A 25,750-nucleotide genomic window follows, 5' to 3' on the forward strand; every position below is an offset into this window, starting at 1 on the left:
TGATTATTACAAAGATTTACAAAACTAATTTTTTAACTTTAAATATATTTTTGTAACAAAACTTGAAACTTGGATTAGATTATGATTTTGGTTTAACATTGAGTGTTGAGACTTGACTAACTATGATTTAAAAAATATATATAATATTTTTATAAAAAATAATAATATTGTGATTATCTTTAATTATATATAATAACATATAGTTATTAATATTAATTTTAATTAACAACATATTGTAATTTGTATATATATTTATTTATTTTTTGAGTAATTGTATAAATATTAACTTTAATATTAATAAATATATTTATTTTAAATAAAAATAAATTAATCTGCTTTATTTTATTGAAGGTGGTAACTATAATTATTATTACTTTTATTATTATATTAATTGATAGGCTTAAATTCTTATTAAAAATTAAGACAAAAAAATAAAAACAAAGGTAAATATATATATATATATATACATAAGTGGGTGGGAAGAGCCGTATTTTTGTAATTTATGGGTGGAGAGAGCCGTATTTTTGTAATTTATTAAAGGTACCGTATAAAACAATTTTTTTTTTATATTACCGTAAGATATGTAATTATTGGTCAAGGTTGGATCAGAGCCTAGTTTGGGCCCAATTCTGAGTGGGGCCCATAATGGGCCCAGTATCTCGTCTTGTTCAGAGCATGTGCAGATGAACTTCCCTGCCAGAGATGAAAATTAGATCCAAAGTCTCAATTTTTATTTTATTTTTTATTTTGGCAGATGAATTTTCATACGTTGAATTTGGTAATGTATGAATTTTTTAAGGTTGAAAAGTTGATATTACCAAGGGCTGTGATGTAGTTCTTTTTGCTATTTTTGGGACCCATTTGACAAAAGTTTATTTATTTTTATTTGAATTAAAATGTTTTAATTGGAGAACCTTAGGTTTGAGCCTTGTTCAATAATCTATAGTGTCCAAGGCTCCATAAACCCTCGAGGCAAGGCAAAAAGGAAGAGATTCTATGATTTTCTTGTCTTGAACTTCTTCTTCGCTCGAGAATGAGTATTGGAAAGTCTTCGATGATACCTTTCTTTGAGTGTACAATTTCTTAGCTATGGTTGTTTGGTATCGAGCTTTCTTAGGGTTTTTTTTAATCAATTCACGCAAGGCCGATTCTCGACTAAGGTGTGTCGATTTCTTATGATCCAATTACTTTCAGAGTCGCCTCTGAATTTGAATAATAGCGAGTAGAGTTAGACACAAATCGATTTTTGCATCTAGTTCGTCTTAATTCAACATTGAGACTTTGAGAATTTGTTGGTCTTAGTTCTTCTTACAATATTTATATGTATGAGTTATATGCTATAGCAAAATTAGGTGTACATACAAATTTACATTCAAATGTAAAATCACTTACCCTTTGTTTGTTAAGGAAGAAAAGACGGATGATGGAAGGATTTTGAGGGAAAAGTGAAGAGAAGTAAAAAAAATAGAGTTGTTTGGTAAGAGATAATATAGAGTGGAAAGGAAAATTGGAAAGAAAAAAAATGAGTGGGACCCAATACCAAATATTTTCTCTCCAGAATAGGGAGAAATGTGAGGAGAAAATGTGTTGCTTTTGTAGTTGATGATAATATGACCAAATTAACCTTCAAAAGTTGAGTAATGTAAGGGTAAAAGTGCCAAAATATTTTTTTTCTTTTCTGAATTTCAATTAAAATAAGGGTTTATACATTTTTAGATCCCGTGATTTGTCTCATTACCTGTTTGGACCTTGTGTTTTGATAAATTACTTTTTGGACCCTATGTGTTTGTAAAATGGTTAAAATAGAACCCTAAACCCGATTTTGTTCAATATTTTTTCAACTAAAATCACAAATAATTTACCAAACTGACAATCCAGAACAAAAATAAAATCATTCTGCTTAAAAACTGTATTGTTATATTCAATTTTTTCTTCATCAAAATTGAGTTTAAGGTTCTATTTTAACCATTTTACAAAACATAGGGTCCAAAAAGTAATTTGTTAAACACAGGGTCCAAACAAGTAATGGAACAAAACACAGGGTCTAAAAAAATATAAACCCTTAAAATAATAAATAAATTAGTTCTTTCTGTTTTCCTTTCTCTTCTTCTATTCTTCTACCAAACGTGCAGGAGAGAAAATACATTTATTTTATTTCCTTCAACTTTTCTTTCCCTTATATTTTTTCTCTCCTCCTTATTTTCTATACACTCTACCAAATATACCCTTAAAGAGAAATTAACCAAAGAAAAGAATAAGAAATAATGATTGTAAAGCCATTGTTTACCAAAAGAAACTTGGGTGTGGGTGCGTCCTTGAAAAGAATGGTTTGATAAGACTAGTTTACCATAACAAGAAAACGACATCATCAAACTAGAGTGATTTCATGTCGTTTGCCACTTTCAACTTTCGTTTTGATTTCAAGTCTCCATGTTTGGGGACAAAGAAATATTATAAGCCCCATCTTTCTCTTTCATATTTTAATTTTTTCCAATAACCAAATCTTTGGGATTTTGATGGACCAAGCTATTAGAACCATGGAAGAATCAAAATTAGTATTCGAGTGCTCTTTTTCTTTTTTTAGCTATGTTTCAAATAGTTGATTTCCTTGATTAGTTGAGGAGTTAGCTTTCACTGAATTTTATTCTAATTTAGCCTTAGAAAAATGAACTAAATTTGTCTTAGTGATAATACATTATAATAAACCAATATAAAAAAAAATTGCCGCTTAACTTTTTATTTTTATGGAAATTTACATTTGTTATTGATTGTATGTTTTTTTTTTTAAATTTTAGAAAGTTTTGTATATGATTTCATGAGAAAATCTTTAACTTAATGGATAAAAAAGTATAAGAAATTAGACTAGATGTAACGACCCAAATTTACTAATAAGGCTTAAGGGCTTTGATTAGTGTACCGGGAGGGCATAATTGGATTATATGTGATTTAATGATTTAAAAGCATGTTATATGACTATTTGAATATCTGTGATGCATGACTATGTGTATTAGTATGCATGTAGGCCCTGATTAGGTTAGAAGGGCATAGTTGTAATTTTGGCCCGTTGAAGGCATAACTGTATATATATGTGATAAATTGTCAAGACCACATTATTATGTGGATATATTTGTAATCTGTGACTCGAGACGGTCCTAGTGAGCGGTTTAGCGAAAAAGTCACGGCGGGGATTTATACCCAGCTCGGGGCGAGCCTGGGGGTATTTATGGGAATTTAGAGAATATATTGGAGTTTATTTTGATGTTGGGGAATATAATTGGTGATTAGTTAAGTGTTGGGAAGTAAGTGGTAAATATTAGAGACACTCGAGGAATTAGCAAGAATTGGGTGAAATGACCAAAATGCCCCTAGGTGGATTAAAAGGCTTAGGAATTATGGGAGGGTATTGTGGTCATTTGGCTTATAAAGGATAAGCGTTATTAAGTTTTATACTTTAGTGGAATGTGTAGAAGGCAGTAGAGGTCTGAAGGAAAGAAAGAAAAGAAGGAAAAGAAAGGGGAATTGGAAGTCTTTCTCTCTCTCTCTCTCATTCGGTTGGAGGTCTCTTATCCATTTCTTGAGGTTTCTTGGAGCTAAAACTCAGGATAAGTCTAGGCAGGAGCTTGAGGCTAGGGTCCCTGGCTTGGCTTGAGGAATTGACAGGGGATACTCATCTTTTGAGGTAAGGTTCAAGGTAGTTTTCAATTTCTAGTTCTTGGTATTGTTGTGGATTTTGAGCTGAGTTTTGGTGGGGAATTTTAGGGAGTTGAGGCTGAGCTTTGAGGAGGTGAAGGCCAAGCTAGTGTGGAGGGTAATCTAAGTTGAACTCATCCATCAAAGGTAAGAAACTCTAGTTCCAAGCTTTGTGTTTTCTGTGGTTTTGCTGAGATTTTGAGCTTTAGGTTCAGCCATGGTGAATTTTGTGATTTGGAGTGCATGTGATTGAGTTTTGTGTGGTTGGGACTTATGGGATGAGTGGAGGATGTTGGGAGGCTTGCTTTGAAGTTTGGTTGAGGTTTGGTTGAGTTTTGAGTAGGTTTGGCTCGGGAAAATTCGAAGGAGAAAATGTTGTGCAGGGCTGGGGCATTTTAGGCTCTGCCCTGTTTCCAGAAAGGAGGTTTTGGGTTATTTTCAAGGGTTTTTGCCCGGGGGTTCGGGGTTTGATTCCACCACCCCGTTTGGTGGAATTAGGGCTTCCCAAGGGCTCGGGATTGGTCCCGAGGCTAGGTTTTGGATTTGAGGTTTGGTGATGATTCTGATCTATGGCTGTGACTAGGTGTACGCTAGGGCTCAGACGGGATCGTGCTTGAGGATCAATCGAACAAAGCTAGCAAATCTAAAGGTAAGAAAACTGCACCCGGTTTTGTGTTTGTGATGGGACTAAGAGCTCCCTATATCTGTATGATGTCATAGATGGTATTATTCCATGGGACATGTGATAGACGGCCTAAGGGTGCCGTAAACAATACTTGCGCACAGGGCGCGACTCGACCACTGGTAGCTGAGGACAGCTTAATATTCACTGAGCTCGGTTTAAGCGAGCCGGAGTCAGTGGGATGAATAGAGGGTGTGGCCTAAGGGCGTTAACCCTAGTTATCATATGTGGATTGATTATTGATATGAAATGATATACTTGGTATGCTGAATACTTGATTAACATGAATGCTTAAACTGTTGAGTACATGCTTATGCGGTATGAGTTATCTGATTGTCTGTTGAATGATTGTGCTCTGTTATTGTGTTTTCTTGATGGGCCTTGGCTCACGGGTGCTACGTGGTGCAGGTAAAGGCAAAGGCAAGTTGGACCAATCCTGAGATGGAGAGCTGCGGGGCTGAATGTACATAGTCAGCTAATCGGCCGCCACGATCGAGGAGTGGAACAGGACGAAAAAAAAATGCTTAACTGTCTGTTTTTCCTTAGAGTGGCTAATCACTGTATTTAAATCTTGAATCTTTTGTAAACAATCTTTAACTTAATACTTTTGGGATCCCATGTAAAAAGAGAATGTTTATTCATATGAAATGAAGCTTTTGAAACCAAAATCTGTTAACCCTAGTTCGACTGTAGTTTCAGTAACACGTTTTGAGTTAAATGATTTGATTAGCAAGTCTTGCACCTTTATAAACACACAGTGTAACGGTCCTGACTTTCCAGGGCGTTACACTAGGTGCCTACTTTTAGATAACCATTTTAATTTTTACCCATTTATTAATCCTCTTACTTTTATACTCAGGTTTATAATGAATGTTCCCATTATACATTTTCTCCACACTAGGTGTCTAGGCATGCTATAAAAAAAAATTGTGTCAATTGTAGTTGCCAAGAGTTGAACACATGCTCATTAGGATAGCATAAGAAGCCACATAACAATCATATTCAACTATTTTTACTGTTAGTTAATAGCTTTAAATAATATTTAATAACAAAGAAACACAACAAATACATAGTTAAATTAATAGCTAAAAATATATACATTTTATTTTGTTAAGCCTAGTAGTATAACTTTTAAGCCTTGTAGTTTAAATTTTAAAGAGTCGTGATTTAAATTTTAATTCTTGTGGTTTAAATTTTAAATACTAGTGATTTAAATTTTAAGGAATCGTGGTTTAGATTTTAAAAGATCATGGTTTATATTTTATATGATCGTGGGGTTTAGATTTTAATCGCGTGGTTTAACTTTTAAGCCTTGTGGTTTAAATTTTAAAGAGTCATTATTTAAATTTTAAGTCTTGTGGTTTAAATTTTAAAAAGTTGTGGTTTAAATTTTAAAGACTAAGGGTTTAAATTTTAAGGATCCGTGATTTAGATTTTAAAGGATCGTGGTTTATATTTTATATGGTCGCGATTTAGATTTTAATCGTGGGTTTAACTTTTAAGCCTTGTGGTTTAAATTTTAAAGAGTATTTGTTTAAATTTGAAGCCTTGTAGTTTAAATTTTAAAGAGTATTTGTTTAAATTTTAAAGCTTGTAGTTTAAATTTTAAAGAGTCGTGGTTTACATTTTAAGTCTTGTGGTTTACATTTTAAAGACTAGTGATTTAAATTTTAAAGAGTCGTGGTTTAGATTTTTAAGGATCATGGTTTATATTTTATACGATCGTGGTTTAGATTTTAAGCCTAGTAGTTTAACTTTTAAGCATTGTGGTTTAAATTTTAAAAAGTCGTGGTTTAAATTTTAAGTTGTGTTTTAAAATTTTAAGCATTGTAGTTTAAATTTTAAAGAGTCGTGGTTTAAATTTTAAAGACTAGTGGTTTAAATTTTAAAGAGTCGAGATTTAGATTTTAAATGATCATGGTTTATATTTTATATGGTCGTGGTTTAGATTTTAAGCCAAGTAGTTTAACTTTTTAGCATCGTGGTTTAAATTTTAAAGAGTTGTTATTTAAATTTTAAGTCTTGTGGTTTAAATTTTAAAGAGGTGTTTAAGTCTTGTGGTGGTTTAAATTTTAAAGATTAGTGGTTTAAATTTTTAAGAATCGTGGCTTAGATTTTAAGAGATTATGATTTATATTTTATATAGTTGTAGTTTATATTTTAAGTCTAGTGGTTTAACTTTAAGCCTTATGTTTTAAATTTTTACAAGTCGCAGTTTAAATTTTATAGAGTAGTGATTTATATTTTAAGCTTTGTGGTTTACATTTTGAAGAATTGTGATTTAGATTTTAAGCCTCGAGGTTAAACTTTTGAAGTATCGTGGTGAGGCTTATATTTTAATTAATTGTTGTTTACATTTTAAGATTTATGGTTTACATTTTAAGCCTTAATTTTTACATTTTAAAGAATAATTTTTCATAGATTAAATACATTCCTATAAATATAGTTGTCACACATATATATGACACACTACAATTAGAATGCATTTCTAATTTAACTATAATATGACACATATAATACACATTACAACAACACTTAGAACCATATGCTCAAATAATGGTAATTTGGGAAGTCTCATGATAATAATGGGTAAAATTTAACTAAATATATTTAATGTATAATTTTAGTTAACTACTACTAAAAGTTGGTAGTTCTCAACTTTTCCCAAAAAGTATGACTTTTTAAAAATCAAATTTCAAAAAGTTAGGAATATAGTTAAATCATATTACTATTAAAAATCCACATTTTTAAAAAGTTCCCTTAAATTTTGACGATTTTATTTTATTTTTACAATGTCATATAAAATTTAAATGTTGAATGAAAATAATTTCAAAATTTTAAATAAAAAAAGTATAGAAAATAAAAATGCTTATGAAATAATTCTTAACTAAAATGATAAAATTAAAATAATATAAGAAATGATTCACTTATATATATATATATATCTTTTATATAAAAATGCTGTAGATAACCGAAATTATTCATTTTAACCGTTTTTTTATTTTTTTCTGTTAACTTTAACAGAATATTCTATATATAATATGAATATTATTATATTTAATCGTAGATTGTAAACTTCATTTAAATTTAAATAAATAATCAAACAAATTAAAATAGAATATTTTCAAGATATTTTACAATAATAATTATTTAAAAATAATAAAATCATAAGTTTTATAATTTAAATAAAATTTAATTAAACTTAAACTCCACGTATTAGAATAATATTATATTAAACATATAATATAATATACTATCAACAAACTTTTTTTTAAAAAAAAACTAGCAATAAACTTAAATTTAAAATTCATGTATAATATTAATATTATATTAAACATATAATATATAATCTCTTGTTGTCACTGCCAAATTCAAAAACTAGAACAAACATAAACTTATACAAAAATAAATAAATAAATAAATAAATTAATTAAAATAAGATATTTTATGATAATTTAAATAATTAAATTATATTTATTTAAAAATACTAAAACCATACATATCATTTTTTTTATCTTATAAATTTGTGCGATAGTTTATTTTTTATGAAGTGATTTGAGCTTTTTTTCTTCATTAGAAACTAAAAATAGTTGATGCATGTAATACTCTGCACATTGACTTTTTCTATTATTATTTTATGGGCACTTCTACAGTCCCTCAGTTATATTGAGAGGACTTAGTCCTTCAAGTCGATGTGAGTCGTTGGATGTGTGCAATTTTTGTGTTCAACGACTGGATTTAATGTGAAGGCTTTGGGTGTGCAAAAATACTGAAATACCCCATATGTGTACCCATTAACCGGCTATGGTTTGGCTTCGTGTAAACTGCATTTTTTTTTTCAAAAAAACTTATGAAAACTGAATCAGTTTCTTTCCCTCCCCCGACTAACCGAACAAGGTTATTCTCCTCCCCAACTCTGATAAGACATGTATTCTGAAAAGAACCCCATGGCTTCCTCAAGAAAGGATTCAAAGAAGGAGGATGAAAAGTTACACATCCAGGCTGAGTCCAACAGTCCAAAAGTTGTCCCAGAAAGCTGGGATACTACCATCGACAATTACGTACAGTCTCTGAGGAACTCAGTACATGTTCAAGTCAGCAAACCAGCACCTGGGATCAAGTTGACAACCATCGCTCCTTATGAAGTTGTTTGTAACCCCGTCGAACCGAAACCTAGGAGAGCAGAACCAGTAGATGTTCAATGTTTCATTGCAGAGCAAATACGCAAGTTCAACGAAGCAATGACGCAGGCTCAATCCGTGCGTAAGGAAATTGAGAACATTGGAATAAAATGGTGCACTGTGAATGGAATGCAAGATGCAATTGACACTATGGTTTTGTGTTTCCAGGAGTTGGAGGACATAGTGGACCCTGAACTTAATGCACCAGTCATCTAATTAAGCTATTACTGATATTAATCATGTAGGTGGTTCAACTAGTAGGTTATTTTCATGGAGTATAACACTATGGATATAACCTTTTGTGGTCATCGGAAGAGGGAAATTTCCATTTTAAATATACTATATACACGTCTGTGTGTGTACAAGACAAATTGGCTGGACCTTATCTTTTGAAAATGATCATGCAGTGGCCACCGTATTTTATTATGTTAAGTAAATGACTTATCATTAAGCATTTAAATGTGTAGATGTCACCACCTTTGTATTCATTTCTTATACAGCATAAAAAAATATAAAAGCTTCAGTTTTTGTTACGTTATTTTATTATACATTTGTCTAAATCAATTATAATAGTTACTTAGTACCAGTCAAATAGTTACGTGTCCACAATCGTAAATAAGTCTCAACCCTTACCTATATTTACTATAAAACCCTCAACTGTACTATTTATTGGACCTAAAATTACGCTTCTACCCCCACTTATTTAAACAGTGCCAACTAAAAAAACACAATCGGTTATACCAAGTCAAAATACTCAAAAGTCAACATTTTAATACCAATGTACATTTGACACTTGGCAAATTTCTGGGCCCCACATAAAGGACTTAATCCTGTGAGGGACGCCAGAATTTCCCTTATTTTATACTATTATTAATTAATTTTTAAATATTATTGTAATTTATATATATGTCATGTAGTCATGTAAATATATATCTATGCTAATGTTTTGTTTAGATGTCATATATATATATATATATAGATTATTGATATAAATATTTATATATACTATAAAAGTGTAATTCATTCTATTATATATTTTAAAAAAAGCGAACGGATTTTTATTAAAATTATAAACAAAGTTTTGCCCTAATTTCCTTAATACATTTATGTCATACATTATATTAAACATATTTATATTTATTTTTATGATATTGTTTATTTATTTAAAATTTATATGATAATTAAAAAAATACATGTTTGAATAAGTATATTTACAACTTTAAAATTAAGCAAACGTGCATTGCACGTTGTTTCTACCTAATATATATACTAAGTACAAGTAATGTGCAATGCACGTTTGCTTAGTGTTATTTAGAAAACTTACTAATTATTTTATTAAGTTTTTATGATTGTCATATAAATTTTAAATAAATAAACAATATTATATATAAAATAATGACATAAACATATTAAAGAAAAATTAAACCAAAACATTGTTTATGGTTTTTAAAAAATATATAATATTACAACATCATAATAATACTATTTATAACATTTAAATTTATATTAATATAATTATTAGATATCTAGTCTAAATATTTTATAACATTTGAATATATATTAATATAATTAATAAATATCTAGTTATAACAATCTTATTTTATAATATTTGAATTTATATTAATATAATTAATAATTATATATTTCTAATTTATTTTTTATATATAGAGATATATGCAATGCAGTTTAAAATTCAGTGTATTAATATTTTAAAACCGAAATCACACTGTACTGTGGTGGTGATTTGTGTATGTGAGCAGAGGAAGATAGAGTTGGAGTTGTGGAGAGTATACTTGTGATTTTTCAAGCATATGTGCAAAGTATTTTCTAAGTTCATTACTTGGTCCTTCTAAAAGCACCATCTACAGATTTGAGTCATTACCGAAAGCCATAAAGAAACACAATAGTCTCAAACTGGTCTCATTATGAGTTCATTGTCTTATTAGTTCGTCTAACACTCTTCTGTAACTATTTACATCAACCATTTTGCATCTTCTAGACATGTCATTAAACATAATCTCAGCCTCATTGACCTTCTTTACCGCACACAACACCTTGATAACAGCTGAAAAGTTTTCTAAGCTTATGATGTAGTTCTCTTCTACCATTTCATAGAAAATCTTCACTGCCATATCCACATTTCCTTCCTCAGAGTAGCCCTTAATTAAGCAACCATACAAGGCGCTACCGATCTTATGACCATCTCGAATCATCGAGCCAACGAGCTCTTCAACTTCTTTCATCCTACCTCTAATCCGAGAAAGACTACGAATAACCATGTCGCATGACAAGTAATTTGGATGGCAACCCATTAGAGGTATCTGGTTCAAAAGTAGTACAGCTCTATCTAAATCCCCATTTTCGACAAGAACATTAAGAACTGAGTTAAAGCTCGAAACACTTGGATTAAGGCCTTTGGTTTTCATCTCTTGAAGAAGAGAAATTGCTTTATCTGGTTTCTTCTCTTTGCAATACTGGTTTACAATAACCCCATATGCTTTCAAATCCAAATTCATGCCACAAACAGCCATCTCTTTTAGATATTCAACACCTTCATCAGGCTTCCCAGCAATGCACAACCCTTTCAACACAGCTGTGTGTGTTGCTACATCATCCTTTACACCATTCAACCTCATCCTTGCTATCATTCTCTTCCCTTCATCAACTTCTCCAACCAAACAAAACCCATGAATCAACGCGTTGTAAGTCGCTACATTCAGCTCGCAGCCGTGTTCCTCCATTTCCTTCAAGCACTCCATTGCCTCTTCCATTTCACCTCTCCTGCAAAACCCATCAACCAAAGTTGTGTAAGTCACAGTATCAGGCAAACAATGCTTACTCTCCATCATAAGTCTCAATACCCTCCTAGCACCCTCCATATCACCCTTCTTGCAAAACCCATCAATCAAAATATTGTAAGTCATCAAATTCGGGCCACAAATCATTTCATCGAACACCTTCTGCGCACCCTCAATCATACCCATTTTACAAAACCCTCTAATCATCGTCGTGTAAGTATAAACATCAGGCTTCACCACATCTTCCCTCACAATCTGATCATAAAAAGCCTTAGCCAAACCAATCCTACAAGCCCTAACCAAGACACCCAATATAGCATTGTACGAATACAAACACCTTCCATTCTCAATCATTTTCGCTCTGTAAACCCAATCAATCGCGCCTCTGATATCGCCACGGTCGCCATGAGCTTTGATCAACCTTCCCACCATGAAATCAGATAGTCTATTGTACTGTAACAGCAGTGATGAGGCGGTGGAGAAGAGGGAGTGAGAGAGGAGGAGGTCAGTTATGGCGACGTAGCAGAGGTGGGTGTGGGAATAGTTGTTTGGATTGGGGATTGGGTTTGAAGCCCAGTTGAAGAAGAAGAGAGCACGATCTGGGTCGGTCTGGTTTTTGATCACTCGGGTGACTAAGCTTGGGTTTAAGCTTTGTGAGAACTTGTTAAGTTCAGAAGGGTTAGCCTTTTTGGGGTTTAGGGTGTGGAGAAGAGTGGTTATGGAGGTCACAATGGCTTGGTCGGGAAGAGCCTGAGAGGGGTTTGTTAGGCCTTTACGTATCATCGTCGCCATTGGAGAGTCAGAAACAGAGCTAAGTTTCCATTGGAAAATCATGCATATTAAAAATAACTAATAATTTAAGTAATTTTATTTTATTTACTCTAAAAAAAATTATTTTATGATATTTACAGAGAAAGTAACAATTTATTATGTTCGTAACACTTAAGAATCCAAGTTTTTTTTTTTGCGGTGAAAGTATCTTCTATTCATGTTTTGGTTATTCTCACTGTTAAGTTCGATTGTGACACGTAAGTGAAAGTGCCTAATTAAATGGATATTTGTGGCAAAAGTATCCAATTCAAAAGACATTTGTGGCGAAAATATCCAATTTAGGAGATATTTGCGGCAAAAGTATATGTAAATTGCACGTCATAGTGAGAGACTTAACGACGAAACACACAGATGTACAAAAACATGGACGGAATGTACTTTCATTGCTAAAAAAATAACTTAATAATTTAGGTACTTTTGCTGCATATATTACTTTATAATAATTACGAATTTTTTAATAACTTTGTTATAATAATCTTTTTCTTCAAAATACAATTTTTTATAACAAGTATTTTTGTATTGTACCAAATATTTACATTTTACCCTATGTATATAAAAAAAATCTACCATACATACACCTATTCAAGTCATATATTCTAAAATCGTAAAAAAAAAGATACATTTTACAAAAAATGGTAAAAAAATTAATTAAAGTAAATTTATCTAATAAATATGAAATAATGGAAACAAAATGATTGAAGAGAGTTAGAAACAGGGCCAAATTGGCAGTTCAAGTTCTCAGATGTCTTCTTTGATTTCAAGCTCAATTCAATTTTTGTACTTAAAGATCTTGGAGATGTTCATTATTTTATTTGTAGAGAAAAAAATGCAATTTGCTAACCGTTTGTCTACACCAATGACTGGTGGGGGAAAATTATCCGCTTATGGGAGGGATCCTATCTCAGATCCGACATTATATCGAAGCTTCGTTGGAGCACTTCAATTGGTTGTAGCTCGTCAATATGCAACTACAATCAGACCTGAAATTTCTTATGTTGTTAATAAAGTATCTAAACTTATACAAGAACCACTCGAGTCTCATTCGAAAACTGTAAAACGTATTTTGAGATATCTTAAAAGGCACACTCACTTATGGTTTTCAAGTCTGCAAGTTTCCTTCCTTGGTCTTGGTAGGATTTTGTGATGCTGATTGGGCATCGAATCCTGATGATAGACGTTCCACTTTAGGTTTGTGTGTATATCTTGGCTCGAACCTCATTTCACGGTCTTAAAAAAAGCAACCAACGGTATCTCATTCCAGCACTGAAGCTGAGTACAAAATTTTAGCAACTCTTTAGTGTGATAACCTTAGCACAGTTCTTATGTCTGCAAATCATGTGGTCCATGCAACCATATTCTAACTTAATGGAATTCATTTTTACCACTCATTTACTTTATTAAGAGGGAAACCGAAAAAGTGTACAACAATATTTTCTCCCATTGGTATAGTATGTATGTATACTTCAAATACATTTTTTTAAAGCAATTTCTTTTGTATTTAGTATGATCTTGATCTTGTCTCCTAACATCTCTTAAAAAAAGAACTGAATTAGAAGAAGAATAAAACTTACTTTGTATAATATTTGATCTAATAATGTAGAGTAATGATATATGCACTCAAAATATACACTCAAATATTACACACAGTGATGTGACAGTCTAACCTAGTCAATCACATTTATTAAAATTAAGAACCATTGTGAGTGTTTGGTATGGGAGTGTATGGTATGAGGTAAAGTAAAAGTAAGAATGAGAATCTAAAACACTTCCTATGTTTGGTTCAAATTTTAAGGGGGTAAAGTTAATAATTTGTGTGGGCCCCACATGTATTTTAAGGGTAAAGTGAATCATTTAGTACACAAGAGTTTAATATTGACTTCATCTTAAGTCCTTCTACATTTTCCAAAACAACTCAACTACTCAAAACAAATACTCCGTGTGTAATGTTTGGGTGCACATATCATTAATCAATGATGTATCATATATACAATAGTTTTCAGCAATAGATTTTTTTTAATTGACCAACAAACACAGAAAAAGTTTATACAAGACAAATAGAGATTGATGTTACTGCGTTGGTGGGGAAGAACATGCTGCAGCAGCATCATCATCGTCATTGGGGGGCCTAAGCGCAGCAGCAGCAGCAGCACCAGCTGCTGCCTGAGTAGAAGGGCGTGTGTGGTTGGACCAGGCCATAACGTGGACCTGAATCTTCTCCATTTGCTCGATGGCTGAGCTGAGTGTTGCTCTGATTTCGTTGTGGTCGCAGCAGTTTATGAGCCCTGCTGAGCAGACATTAGAGGGCATTAGGCTCTTCTTTTCCAAACGAGACAGCACTAGTATGTGTCCACTCGAGTATGCTTCGTCGTATAAGCTGCGCAGCCCTGCTCTATCGGCTGCTGACCCTTTTGTTATTGAGAACACACAAATAAAGCCCTGCAAATTAGTATATAAAAACACATATGTGAACATAGGTATATTTTTGTCAAAATTTACCACCAAAATATAGATTATTTCATTAATTCTTCATTAGTTATGAGTTAGAATTTTATGCAACTTAGCATGATTTCAAAGCCAGAAGTGAGCCTCATGGCTTTCAAGGGCAATAGCCCCTGATTTTTTTTTTTTTCTATAAATTTTGTATTTTCTTTAAAAAGTAACTTCTCAAAAATCATGTATTCAAAAAATTATTAGTAATTTTCCAACTAAAAATATATAACAAAGAGCCCCAATAGAAAATCTCTTCTTCCCTCACACCATAACCTAATTGCACAAATGAGCTTCCGGTCCTAAATAATAGCAAACAAAATTATAAAAAATTACTAGAGATTCGATTCGAGAATAGTGCTCGAAAAGAACCACTACCTCGAACCAGAGATCCGATTCGAGATTGGTGCTAAAAAACAACCACTTCTTGGAACCAGAGATCCAATTCGAGATTGGTACTCGAAAAGAATAACTACCTTGAACCAGAGATCCGATTCGAGATTGGTGCTAAAAAAGAACCACTACCTTGAACCACAGATCCGATTCGAGATTGGTGCTCGAAAAGAACACTACCTTAAGTCGGACATCGAATAGATGTAAGGATATTATTACTCTTGCAGCATCACATACTACTCTACTTACCAAAACGAGTTTTTCTTACCTCTTCTGTTCGCTTAATATCCATCCCGAATCGCTCTTCGCCACGTTTTGGTATCAATTCAAGAGAAACCTCAGCCACTCCAGGTAGATACCAGAGTCTTATACCCTGCAAGATTTGGAAAGAAGTATTTTGGTTCTGTTGCCAACTCCAAGTAGTACTTTTCTCTTTTTCCTTCTCCTTCAGTTAAAAAGTCAAGAAAAGAAAACTTTTATACAAGTGTTACCATATACAAAAATAAGAAAAAGCATTGGTGAATTTATATACATACCAAGTTGAGAATGATCTGTTCTGTTTGGATATTAACAAAGACAAGAGGAACACCAGAAGAAAGAGCTGCTGTGAACCAAGCCATGCACCTTGCTATTGTGGACTGAATAGAGCTCTCCTCTTGAAATGGCATGAATAGAATAGAGCTAACCACTGTGCAACGTTGGTCTGGTAAGTGTTTATCTAGTTTTACTTTCCAATCATACTTAACTCCTTTTTTGTTGAACTCACTGCACTTGGAAATGACCAAGGTTTTGCTCATTTCTGTTGTAATGAACATTTCAAAAAGAAAGAAAAATTCATCATTTTTTATTAACTACACAAAAGGGTCTGAAAGAAAAAATTAAGCTTGTAAAATTCCACCCTTTACTACTTATAATTTGTAAAGAATTTTAAAAACTCAATAAAAGTATATTTTTTTCTCTCTCTCTCTCTACTTGAAAATGTTTTGTTGGAAAATAAAATCTAATATGTGTGCTCACACAATAAGATGTGTCGTGTTATTTTAAGGTTTTGAAAGTTTTAAAAAAATATCATTAAAATTCATATCATATTACACCATACATTAATTTATATATATATATATATATATTGAAAAGAAGTATGAATATATGTACAATTGACTTTTTATATCTTATAAAATTTGATGGAGTGTTATTCTAACACAATTTCATAATATTTTGAAGAGGATTCTATTATACAAAAGTTATATATTGTGAGTGCTCTTATATGCAAGGATCTGACTAAAGGTGGATTTTTGGATATTGTCACAAATTTATATTTCTAATTTATTGAGAGACTAAAGCAAAAATACAAGAAATTCTCTTAGACAACACCCAGAATTAGATATAAACATATTATATATATGATTAATTATTTGATAAATCCTTTGGTAGAAATGTAAGTCTCAATAATTAATGAACAATATTTGCATGTTGTATACTTAAAAAATAGGGTTATTTGCGGTGAAAGTACATAAATTATTGTGTTTGTAGCACTTAAATACCCAAGTTATTTTTTCTGCGGCGAAAGTACCTTCTGTCTATATTTTGGTGCATTTTGGTACAACTGTCAATTCTCACCATTAAATTCGTCTGTAAAACGTAAGCGAAAGTACCCAACTAAAATGGATATTTGTGGCGAAAGTACACACTTTAAAATATGTTTGCGGCGAAAATACCCAATTTAAGAGATGTTTGCGGTGAATATATTCAAGTTATAAGAAAATTTCACACACAATATAGACAGACTTAAGGACGAAACAGACAACTACACCAAAACATGGACGAAAAATACTTTTGCCGCAAAAAAAATAACTTGAGTACTTATTAAGTAGTACAAACACAATAATTTAGGTGCTATAAAATTAATTCCACGTGAAAGTGGTATACTATTATTGGTGCAATCCAATAACAGAATCCACATAATTTGAATTTATAACTAACATAAAGTATCGCTAACCAATCACGGAGAGTCACCTCGTGTAGTGTTGGTTACTACGTTAAGGTGTCAAATAACAACAGCTATTAGAATTGACACAAAACAATTCTATACATACCTTGCAACTCAGCACACTGTTCCAAAGTCAAGTCCCCCAGCACAGCCACATGATTTCGATCATCCATATCAGCCTTGATAGTAAACCTTCGTTGCAGCATCGAACACTTGTCTTGGACAACACGAGTGCGCAGCTTCAAAACATCATGACCTCTCCTCACCTTAACCCAAACCACATGATCACCACGCTGGCTAATCTTCCCCAGTTGCGAGCTCAGCTCATTCTTGGCCTTGGTCGCCACGAACATCTCATCCTCGGCGCCCTCTTTCTCGGCGAAACCCTCGATGATGTCGCCCGGCAGCGGCATGCTCTCGTCCCAATCCTCCGGCGCATGGTCTTGCTTCACTTGCTTCACGCACACCACTGTCTGTGTTTGGCTCATTTTGGTGCTCTGATCATCTGTTCGATGAAGAGTTGTAGAAGAAGATAAGTAGTGTTTGTTATGTGGTGGTGATGGTTATTAGGGTTTAGATCTTTCTATTTTGGTTTATTAAAACGTGTGGAAAGGTTGATGTTTATCGAGGGCATTGGTTTTTCCACCATGTTTGAGATCTTCTAAGAGGACCTTTTAGGTTTTTACGTCCGGAACACGTAGTAATAATAATACAAATTATTCAGTTTTGTTCTTACATGCAAATAAAAACTATGATAACTCCAAGAAAATATCGGCTTCTTATTTTTATACTTGTAAAATACATTTAGTTTTTTTTTATTATTTATTATTTGTAATTGTTATTAAACTATTTTTTTAATGTATAATAATTGAGCCTTAATATCTTTAATTTAATTGAAAATTGTGAAACTATTAATATAATAGAGAATTGCTATCCAACGCAAAAAGAAAGTGACGTACATCTATTGGTGCAATTTAATATTGAGTCTTACACATTTGAATTTAATAAATATTATGAAATATCGCTAACCAACCATAAGATGACACCTCATGTGGTGTTGGGCACCTTAAGGTGCCGAATAACATCACTCATAATAATATAGAGTGTTGTTATTTGATACCTTAAGGTGTCCAATACCACGTAAGGTGACACTTTATGATTAGTTATCGATACCTCATAATATTTATTAAATTCAAATGTGTGAGAACCAATATTAAATTACACAAAATAACAGTACGTGACAATCATTGTGTTGTTTCCCGTATCATTTCTCAATAATATAAGATAATATGAAGTGTTGGGTAGCCTGGTTTGTAGCCGTATTTAGAATTAGCTAGGGGAGGACCTAATTAATGGAATGCTTCTCTCTATTATCATTTCTAAAAGAAAATTAATAATAATAATCATTAAAAAATTAATATAAATTAAGATACCATACAAATAAAAAAAATATTTTTGGACTCACTTATTTATGCACCTACACAACTCATTTCTAATATATAACAAAATCGAAATTAAATCCAAACACATTCTTTATAGGGTTTATACTTTTTTAGACCCTGTATTTTTTCACATTACTTATTTGGACTCTGTATTTTGACAAATTACTCTTTGGACTCTATGTTTTGTAAAATAGTTAATATAGAACCTTAAACTCAATTTTGATGAAGAAAAAATTGAATATAACAATACAGCTTTTAAGCAGAATGATTTTATTTTTGTTCTGAATTGTTAGTTTGGTAAATTATTTGTGATTTTAGTTGAGAAAACATTGCCCAAAATTGAGTTTAAGGTTCTATTTTAACTATTTTACAAAACATAGGGTCTAAAAAGTAATTTATCAAAATACAGGGTCCAAACAGGTAATGGGAAAAAACACAGAGTCCAAAAAAGTATAAATCATTCTTTATAACTTAACAAACATGGAAACCTTAATCAGATTCAGTTTTATTTAAACTTTTTATTTTTATTAATTAATATAAAATTAGAAATAACATATTTAATACTAAAATAAATCAACAATAATATATAAAAATATTAAATTTAAATATAATTGAAAATGCTATACTGTTAGACCTAATATGGTGACTTATACATAACTCTCTCTAATTATTGTAAATGAGTATTGCAAAGAGAGGAAATAACCAGATGAAGCAATTTCTCTTTCTTAAAGAGATGAGAATAACCAAAGGCCTAAATCCACGTGTTACAAGCTTTACTCTAAGTAGTCTTTGTTGAAAATAGAAAATTAATAAACACATATATATCTAGGAAGGGTATACACAGGTCGGGATTTTGGATTTCAGGTAGGAAAATAGGGTACCAAACTCACTCCGAAGTTTTCAGTTTTTTGAGTGATTTCGGGTGTCGTGTTTGGTCTGGTTGGGTTTCAGTGAGATTGGTCCAAAAATGAGCTTTGGGCCGAAAATTGACATTGGTAAAAAAATTTCAAAAATACAATTTTTTTTATACTTTTTTAATTTTTTTTTATTTTTGACATGTTTTTTTTTTCAACTTTTTTAACTTTGTTGTTAGTTTAGTAATGTTGATTTTTTACAAATTTGGCATTGGTAAATTTTTTTGAAAAATGCATTAATCTCTAAAGTCTTTCTTTTTTTTTTTAAATTATGTTCTGGATCGGGTACCTATGTGTCATTAGTTTCAAAACTCAAACCCGACCCGAACCATGTCGGTTTCAGACTGGATTTCACCTGAATCTAACAAGGAGACGCTTACAAGATTCAAAGTTTACCCTTAAAAATCGACAGGCTTTGAAACGACAGCCTGGATTTTGCTTCGTCCAAGAGGTCCTCGTCACCCAGGGCATGCTACAATAACAATTGTGTTCCTCCCTTACCTCAACCTTACGAGCTCTTCCTTTTAGCTTGTTATACTTCGTATTGTAGCAATTGTAAGAACTTTCACCTTCCATTGTTGCTAACTTTCGAGTACTGGGTTGCAAGATGAAGCTTCGACTTTGGAAATGGAAGAGGACGACAATATTAGGTTTTAGTTATTTTAATTTTAGTTTTAGGGTTTTCCATAATTATTTAAAACAATTAATAAACAGAAAATAAAAGAAATAAAAAAATAAAAACTGGAATTAATACTAGCTCCACACGTGTTTTGGTTAGTGTCCAAACTTGGTATTAACGGACTGGGTACCAACAGAACCGTCCAAATTGGGAGTTTGAGGGTTTTTGCCGCTATTTTTGGGGTTTGGGTATATATCAGTAGCAAATTCAAGAGTTTGTGTATTTATGCCGCAAATACGCCTAAAAGAAATTATAAAGAAGTTGATGTGTAGTGTAATGTAAAATGTGGATAAAATAAAGAAAATGATATTTTAGTAGAATGAATTAGAGGGTGTATTGGGAGTAGCATTAGGAAAACATTAAAAAAAAGAGGTTTAACATACACGACATGTGTCAGGTCGGGTTCTAAAATTTAACATGCACGGGTTTGGGTAACCCGACTAAGTATATTGAAAAAAAAAAATTAAACCCTAAAAAACATAACCCTAAATTAATCCCTTTTGGACTTTGGACATTAGATAATACATAATAGGTAGCGGATTGGGCTTTGGACTTTATAGTTAGTATATTACTTTTGTAGTTTGTTCCTTGAAATGCATTAATATCATATTTCTTTTATAATTTTTTAATTTTCTATAAATTTATGTTTCATGGTTTTATTTTTTTTCAAAAATTTTACCAAGACCCAATTTGTAAAAAAATTAATTCAGACAAACTAACAACAAACTTTAAAAATTAGAAAAGTGTAAAAAAATGTTATTTTTGAAAAATTTGTACCAAAGCCCATTTTCAGCCCAAAGCTTATTTGGCCCAACCCAACCCAACCCAATCCCACCCAACTCAAAACACGAAACCAGAATTTGAACAAAAATCTAAAAAATTTAGATCAGATTTGGTACCACTTTTGTCCACACGAAACTCGCAAAATCCAAACCCAGTGTACCAAAAACCCGAAAATTCGACCGGGTGCACCCATATTGGGTGTGACAGTCAGAATACCGTGATGCGTAGGGGGAAAGACCGGGTAAAAGCTGTGCAATCCCACATCGCTAGAGAAAGTCAAGTATAAAAGCTGTGTAATCCCACATCGTTTAGGGAAACTCAAGTGTGATGATTCTCAGAATATGTAGGTATAAGGCTATACAATTGAAGAGAGCTTAAATGGATTGATGAAGAAAGCTTAAATGGATTGATGAGTAATACATATATTAAAGTGTGCTTGATCTAAGTAATCTTATGATGGGTAAACTCTTGGGAATCTTTTCCTAAAAGTAGGACAAATCGTGATTACAGAAAGCAGTCAAAATGACGCGGATCGTTACATCGGGAGTAGTCTTAGAAAAACATTAAAAAAAATAAAGTTTTCTAGTAAAGTTTATCCAAAGTCCAAGTTCATAGCAAATCAGAGAAGAGTTACAGCTAAAGCGAAATGAAAGCAGCAATTTCATCTTTGACAATCTCCAAAAATCTCAACTTCCACCACCACTCTGCAACTACTCTCTCTCGCTCTTCTCTGCTCAACCCAAAACCACTCTCTCCCACACCTTCCTTCCTCGCTCCCAAACCCACCACCACCAAAGACCTCCACACTCGTATCAATTTCACTACAAAGTTCCCTTTTCGCACCAAAACTTTCTCTTCTCCAATGGCCTGCTCTTACAAGCCCGAACAGGCCCGAGCCCCGCCGGCTCTTCCCTTGCCCGTTCCTCCTGTCACCAAGGCAAGTTATTTGTACTTGAAAATATTTTGAATTTAGTTATACTTACTTGTGTGTTGATTATTGTACTTACGGGGATTGGTATTGAGATGGGTTTTGTTGGTTTTGGGGTCAATTTCCCATGTGGGTCAGTTCAAGATCGGACTTTGTCAATTATCGGTGACCCCTGATAAGGAGAGGAACATTGCTCATGCTCGTAAGGCGATTGAGGAGGCTGCTGGAAAGGGTGCTCAGCTCGTTCTACTTCCAGTGAGTTTTTATAAATAAAAAAGAATGTTTACTTTGTTTTGTATTTGAATAGTTGTTGTCCATTAATTAGTGTTTTCGAAAGATGAACTCAAGTCATATGGAATTTATATTTGTATAACTCTTATGTTGGATAAGATTGAATTTAAAAATATAAGAGAAAAAACATTGAAAAGTGAATGAGGAACTAGATGGAAAGTTGTAATTCTTTTCCCTTAGGATATACGAGGAGGATTGTTTAGGTTATTAGATTAATCTTTCCAATGATAAATTTTATTCAATCCTATACAACCCAATCATACCATTCAAATGTGACCTTATAGTACTCTATGTTAGATTGCCTAGAATGAAAGTTAAAAGAAAAAGGAATCATTACCACAATCCAATTGGCATATTCTTGGGTTTGCACATTTTTTGGCAACTAAATGATGCTATCGATTCTCGGGGTCTCTTAGAATTATTTTATAAAAGTATTAACTTCAATGATGCTATCGATTCGCCTCTTAAGTGAACATTATTTAGCCTATGCTAGTGCTACACAGAATGATTGCTTTGTTTTATCTTTATGTCAGGAAATATGGAACAGTCCTTATTCAAATGATTGCTTCCCTGTTTATGCTGAAGACATTGATGCGGGCGGTGATGCATCTCCATCAACAGCCATGCTTTCAGCAGCTGCTCGGCTTTTGAAGATCACCATAGTTGGTGGGTCTATACCAGAGCGTTCAGGAGATAAATTGTACAATGCTTGTTGTGTCTTTGGTACTGATGGAAAGCTCTTAGCTAAACACAGGAAGGTAGGTTTTGATTTCTTATAGTCATAGTGATTTTGTTTTAAGTCTTACTCCGGAAAATGTGGAATTACTTAATTCTTTTCGAGAATTTGCGAGTGGAATTACCAATCTAAAAATGTGAGACAGCATTCCAGTGAATCCAATGTCATTATGTGGTTTTATGTCTTTCAGTTGGGTTTTTATGATGATCAGAGTATCTTTGATATTTACTATCACTTAATTGGGCTTTTCCTCCGGTTCTCTTATCTCATCCACCACCACTTTGTCATTTCTGATGCTTATTGGAAAAATAAAGGACTGAGCAAATTATATTTTAATTCCTTTATATTGCTTAGTATTTTGGTGGTCATCAATTCAGCAACAATAATTTGCATATTCATGTAAATGCAGATACACCTTTTTGATATTGACATTCCTGGGAAGATTACTTTTATTGAATCGAAGACTCTAACTGCTGGCCAGAGTCCTACAATTGTGGACACAGGTTCTTGATGATCACACTATCTTGTTCATTCGTTTTGGCAAATTTCTTTTTGCTGATAAAAGGGAATACAATTTTTTGATGAGAAATTAACCATTTAATAATTTACGCAGATGTGGGAAGAATCGGTATAGGTATATGTTATGATCTTCGGTTCCAGGAACTAGCAATGATTTATGCAGCAAGAGGTTGGCATTTTATTTAACTACGGCAGTTTTGATTTCCTATAATTGACTTTTGAAACTGCTCTGAACAAACCATTTTACTCTTTTCTCGGTAAACAAATTTTCTGTTTAGTTATTTAACTTGACAGCATAGAAGTTTTTGATTTCAGGTGCTCACTTGCTATGCTATCCTGGGGCTTTCAACATGACTACCGGACCTTTGCATTGGGAATTACTACAGAGAGCGAGGTATCATAACTGTTTCATTCAGATTTTTATATTTCTTCACTGCATAGAGTTTCTTGGCTTGGCTTGACTTGTGTATATCAGTCATCTTTATTGATATGGTGAAAGAAGCAATTTGTTTAGATTGGAAGTTGTTCAAAATATTTTCATTTACAATAAAAAAAGAAACTACTTTTGCACTCATTTTGAGAACTGTAAAATTTTATGCTGACTCATTCTTAACCATTTTGTTGTCCATGCTAAACAAAATTTGTTCTTTAGATTTTATTATCAATGGTATTTATTTCCAGCACGAAATCATTCTCACTTGAATTCCCTCTTCTGTCATCTGCAGGGCTGTAGATAATCAGGTATAATAACAAATCTCTTATCTTTTTTACACCATTTACCAGAAAATCTACTGTTTTTCTTGAAATATATGAATTCCATACTATCAAACTGTAACTTGGTAAAAGATTCTTCTTGGCATAGATTCTTCTGTCATGTTCTAGAAATCGTTTCAAGTTGAGGTGTTAACTTTAATAGTTTCATATTAGAACTATTGTAAGTAATACAAGTATGTATGTGTGTATGTATACATATCCTAATAACGCTTTTAGGATTTCAGTTGTATGTAGCGACTTGTTCTCCTGCTAGAGATACTGGATCTGGGTATGTAGCTTGGGGCCACTCTACTCTCGTCGGACCAGTAAGTTGATACCAATAATTAGCTTCTTTTTCCTGTGCAAAGCTAATATTTGATGAACACCGTTGAAGGTTCAATAACCTTGTGTTATTAGCATAACAAAACACTGACCGAAACATCGATTGAAACAGTTTGGAGAAGTTCTGGCTACTACAGAGCACGAAGAGACGATAATCATCGCAGAGATTGATTACTCCATTGTTGAGCTTCGAAGGTTATTTCACCCTCCCCAACAATACTCAACAATGCTTTCAGTTTCTAAACTTATCGAGTCGCAGATTCAGTAACATTTTTGTTTCAAAACTGTTCAGGACAAACCTCCCATTACAGAAGCAGCGGCGAGGGGATCTTTACCAGTTGGCAGATGTTCAAAGATTGAACTCTGAATGAATGAACCCGAGACCGGTTTGGACAAAGGGGTTTATCCAAAAAAGGTTTGTATCAACACATTTGATAGGATAATCTTAATCAACTTGTGTTCTGGAACAATATGTTAATGTAGTTCTATCTGGTTTGTACGAGGAAGGTTTGGAAGGAATTGGCTAGAACGGTTTGTCTGAAACAAGGATTGCTCCCACCATATGCCATTAAAGGATGTTCCAATTGTTTGTTTGAAGGTGTTTTTTTTCTTACTTGAACGACAGCAGATTATAACCAATAAACTACATGTCGTTTTTTGATTCTACAAAAACGACATCGGCTGCTGAGAAAAACGACAACATGTAGTTTATAAATAAATTGTTGTTAAAAACTTCAGACAAAACTAAAGTGTCGTTTCTTTGGGACCATCCATTTGTTGCTAATTGCAAATGACATAAATATTACTATATTAGTTTGATATATTATGCCTTCAAAACATGTGTTTATAGAATTTTGATTGGTTAACTATTTTTTTTAAGATAAAGAAAATTTAAAAATTATATTTTCAAATTGAAAATAAATTTTAAATTTTTAAAAAAAATAAATAATGAATCAAGTGTCTTATGTATTTAATTTTTAAAACTACATAACCTTAGATATTGAATGGAAAATATCTTAGTTTATGAACAAAAGAAGTATATAAACAATAATTTAAAGAAATTAGTTTTTTTTTTTTTTTTTTTAAATAATAAATCCACAGTTCAACATGTCTACGTTATTTTATCTAATGTTCCATTTAAATTTGGTTGATATTAGATTTCAATTCCTCGAAGTTGAGTTGGGTTTTTAATTTTTTTAGAACGTTATTAACTATTGAATCCTTAAAATAGATTAAGCTATATAAACAAGATAACTTGTTATAATTCATTTCTCTAATAATATTATTATTAATAATAATAATTTGAGATTTGTT

At 32.2% G+C, this 25,750-nt stretch overlaps 2 protein-coding genes and 1 pseudogene across 4 annotated transcripts; 1 reads left to right on the top strand and 2 right to left on the bottom strand.

The window, feature by feature from the left end:
- Positions 1–10,447: 10,447 nt before the first annotated feature.
- Positions 10,448–12,169, bottom strand: LOC133804843 (pentatricopeptide repeat-containing protein At1g05670, mitochondrial-like). Its single transcript, XM_062242967.1, has one exon. It carries the CDS (start codon positions 12,141–12,143, stop codon positions 10,485–10,487), a length of 1,659 nt encoding a protein of 552 aa, XP_062098951.1. The 5' UTR covers positions 12,144–12,169; the 3' UTR covers positions 10,448–10,484.
- Positions 12,170–14,249: 2,080 nt separating this feature from the next.
- Positions 14,250–17,537, bottom strand: LOC133804494 (uncharacterized; annotated as a pseudogene).
- A 3,910-nt stretch (positions 17,538–21,447) lies between these two features.
- On the top strand, positions 21,448–25,257 carry LOC133803307 (omega-amidase, chloroplastic). 3 transcript variants are annotated; one of them, XM_062241301.1, is made up of 11 exons: positions 21,451–21,804; positions 21,934–22,050; positions 22,620–22,844; positions 23,232–23,325; positions 23,436–23,510; positions 23,657–23,735; positions 24,067–24,082; positions 24,340–24,420; positions 24,549–24,631; positions 24,729–24,851; positions 24,944–25,257. In XM_062241301.1, the coding sequence occupies exons 1-10, from the start codon at positions 21,514–21,516 to the stop codon at positions 24,805–24,807; spliced, it is 1,140 nt and encodes a 379-aa protein (XP_062097285.1). In that variant the 5' UTR covers positions 21,451–21,513; the 3' UTR covers positions 24,808–24,851; positions 24,944–25,257. The 3 variants fall into 3 exon arrangements, 2 of the variants coding, with proteins under 2 accessions (XP_062097286.1, XP_062097285.1); XR_009877875.1 differs by lacking the exons at positions 24,729–24,851; positions 24,944–25,257 and having other exon boundaries at positions 21,448–21,804; positions 24,332–24,420; positions 24,549–24,632; XM_062241302.1 differs by lacking the exons at positions 24,549–24,631; positions 24,729–24,851; positions 24,944–25,257 and having other exon boundaries at positions 21,448–21,804; positions 24,332–24,425.
- The last annotated feature ends 493 nt before the right edge of the window (positions 25,258–25,750 follow it).

This window comes from Humulus lupulus, chromosome X, assembly GCF_963169125.1.
Source record: "Humulus lupulus chromosome X, drHumLupu1.1, whole genome shotgun sequence".
NCBI classification, from domain to species: domain Eukaryota; kingdom Viridiplantae; phylum Streptophyta; class Magnoliopsida; order Rosales; family Cannabaceae; genus Humulus; species Humulus lupulus.